This window comes from Anopheles gambiae, chromosome 2 (genome assembly GCF_943734735.2).
Source record: "Anopheles gambiae chromosome 2, idAnoGambNW_F1_1, whole genome shotgun sequence".
Taxonomy (NCBI): domain Eukaryota; kingdom Metazoa; phylum Arthropoda; class Insecta; order Diptera; family Culicidae; genus Anopheles; species Anopheles gambiae.
Genome location: NC_064601.1, coordinates 101947842 through 101951062, shown reverse-complemented (window position 1 = coordinate 101951062; position 3221 = coordinate 101947842). Strand labels below are relative to the sequence as shown.

At 41.1% G+C, this 3221-nt stretch overlaps 1 protein-coding gene across 1 annotated transcript; it reads right to left on the bottom strand.

The window, feature by feature from the left end:
• Positions 1 to 393: 393 nt before the first annotated feature.
• LOC133391914 (uncharacterized) lies at positions 394 to 1433 on the bottom strand. Its single transcript, XM_061648651.1, has 2 exons — positions 1385 to 1433; positions 394 to 1256 (listed from the first exon to the last, which is right to left on the bottom strand). The coding sequence occupies exons 1-2, from the start codon at positions 1387 to 1389 to the stop codon at positions 527 to 529; spliced, it is 735 nt and encodes a 244-aa protein (XP_061504635.1). The 5' UTR covers positions 1390 to 1433; the 3' UTR covers positions 394 to 526.
• Between the last annotated feature and the right edge of the window lie 1788 nt (positions 1434 to 3221).

Here is a 3221-nt window from a genome sequence, read left to right as displayed (position 1 = left end):
TATCATCTGAACCATCGTTACGTTTGTGCTAAAGCGTGTCAATTAGGGACAATGGTTCAAGTGTTTCAAATTCTTCGCATCGTGCTGATGCTACTATTGCTTTTGGTCTGCTGTTCCAGGACTGCTGAGGATACGGCACAACTCTCCACGAAGCAGCTGATCATCATACATCCCGCAATCGACGCACTGACCGGGCTGTGGAGTGCCTTTCAGGGCGAAACGACAACCCGTGCACCCGGTGGACTGCGGGCGCCAACACGACCTTCAACCGAGGTACCGCCGGGGCACTATGAAGCTCTGGAGGAACTGTTAGCGAGTGTAATGAAGGCAAACGAAGAACTCCGCAGGCAATCACCTCGCAGCTAGCAGAAACGCAAACAAGACAAGGCAGACTTCATTGTGTGTTTGATTTATTTCAACCAAGAGCGATTGGATTTAGTGTTAGCATGCGTCCAAAGTGTTCTTAATAAATAATCCTAGTTGTGTTCCTTGCTGTGGTTTGTTTTGTGTATCATTTCGTGTTTCCCTACGGCTTTTCCTCGGCCAACTGGTCCAGTGCGTCGACTACTGCAGCTTCCTCGATCGGATCTACCTTCACCTCCGGCACCGGCACTTCCTCGTTCGTTTCCTTCGTCACATCGAGCTCACGGCCGTATCGTCGGCTTCCACCTACGGGGCGACTCCGGGCGTAGTAATCATCGTCATCGTCACCGCTGGGATGGTACGACTCCGTGGTCGGTCTGTAGCTCGTTGTTTCGGGCTCCGTGGTCGGGGGTTCCGGTCTGTACCCGCTTTCGTATCCCGATCCGTAGCTGGGACCGTATCCGGGGGGACCATACTCACCGTACGGTCCACCATAGCCCGGCTTATGATGACCGTACCAGTAAGGCTTGACGCGATCGATGATCTCGTCCATCATCGTGTGCGATTGCTTCACACTTTCACTCAGAGCGCTCATCCTTTCCTCCAAGTATTGCCTGTAGCCGGCCAGTTCCTTATCCCAGCAGCCCTGCCAGTACGGGTCCTCCTTACCGTCCGCATCGAACTCCTCGCCGTTCAGGCTGTAGTGGATTTTGAGCAGAGCGCCCCGGATGTCCCGCTGGGCCCGCAGCAGCTCCCGGATGATGCGACGTTTCTCCTCCGCCGGTAGCGAGTTGATGTCGTCGTAGTTGAGATCGCCCGCCAGCACTACGCCACACAGCAGCACCACACCGAACAGTGGAATAAGCAACTTGCCTGTCAAACTCATCGTGGTGCTAGTTGTGTGGAGCAGAATTACAAGACGTGAAAAAAGTCATTAGTAACATTGCGATGCTTTGGTGGAAATGGGGAGCTAAAGTGGGTGAAAGAAGAAAGGGTTCGCTGTTCGGACCCGGGGTCTCACCTCATACACTCTGTGCTGACAGAGAGTTCTACGAAAGCAATAAGCGTACTGTAGCGTTGTGCGTTCGTTTTTATATGGACTTGCATTTCGATATATGCAACCCGGCTGTGTTCGAGAAGAATGTTCTAGCTCCTCCCCTTCGGTTGTCACGTTTTAGGGAGAAAGGTGATCCTGTACTTTCACCAATCAGGATAAGAAAAAATAACGATCGGGTTGGAATTGCATGTTTTGTCAAGTGTTCCGAAAAATGTTAATAATGCTATCCTTTTTTGATGTTCTTTACGATACGAAACAAGGTAAGTCTGATGGATGAAATTCAATAATCAAAAATAATGAAGGCATAAACAAATGTAAAGTTGTTCCAACACGTAAAAAAACTGTTTCAAAATAAATTTTTATAAAACATAATTCAATTTGAAAATTGAACATAAAGTAATTGTTTTGATTAAAGCTATGCAGCAATCAAAATATAATAACTGGCTAAAATCAAAGATAGGAACTGAAAGTTTAAATGGATATTTTTTTACAAAAATCGTCAATAACACAAATTCTTGAGCATTTAAGAAATGTTAGAAACAAAACCTTTACGAACACACAAAACTAAGATAGCTTAATATTTATCCTCATATCGCTGTGAAATAATAAAAACAAATACGAACAGTTGTATCAAAAGACAATGCAACTTATTCCATGTGCAATCCTGATTAAAATATGGTATGGTTTGGTACAAAAATACAAAAAGTTTCAAAATTAAATTCGATGTCACGTTTTTAAAGTGTCAAGAGCTGACTAAGAACTGACTGTCACCCGGATTATATTGCACTTACACTCAATAGGATGCGTATGAATATGAACAATTAATTACGAGCAAATCTATATCCCATTGAAATGCCATTTTTATTTAACGTAAATCTTTCATAATGAGGGAAAACATTTGCGTTCCTAAAATATTTAAAACATAATGAAAATATAAACACAATTATCAACAAAAAGTATTTCTTTGATCTTTGATCGCTCTGGAAAGCAATAGCTCAAGACTTTTGGAATATAGAATGTCTAAAACGTCATTGCTTGCTGAGTAAGTGTCATGCAGTATATGTCAGTTTAATGCTAATTGTTTTTGCAACTAGTATAGAATATTCATGGAGTTTTAATTTTCAATTTGGATAGATGCAACAACAAAAAATAATCAATAAATTCAAAATAAAGCAACCACTAAACTCAAATGGCTAAAAAAACACAACCATCGATCAATAAAGAGTAAGAAGAATGCCTGATTTATTGCACGTGAACACTAAATGCACCTCAAAAACGGTAAATATCAAAACTTATTCTGTGCATCATCATTGATCTAATCTCCATTGATCAAGTATTAAACTAAATCATACCAAATTATACTAAAAAAATCACTGATAAAAATTAATAATAAAAATATTATTGGAACTTTCATAAGTGAAATCTAAACAAGTCAACTTTTCTTCACATTTCGACACGAACCTCCATAGTGATGTCCTTCAAATGTTGTTGCTACCAACATTTGAAAGACAGGCATGACACGATCAAATCTATGACTAATGCTTATTTACATCCTTATGGATATGCTAATCGATGGTGGAAATTCGCCATCTTCATACATGAACCTTGTTGAACTGTGAATGAACAAGACTAAACCATAACCTCGCAAAGACATCAAATGCGAGTTATAACAGTTAAAAACCTACAAGGTATGGTATCAAATTACATGTGCCAATTTTCTTACCTTGTTTTAAACAAATCCGAATATGAGAAAAGATTTCTGGACGAGGAATTCGAATTCGAGTCACGATTTTGGGATTGT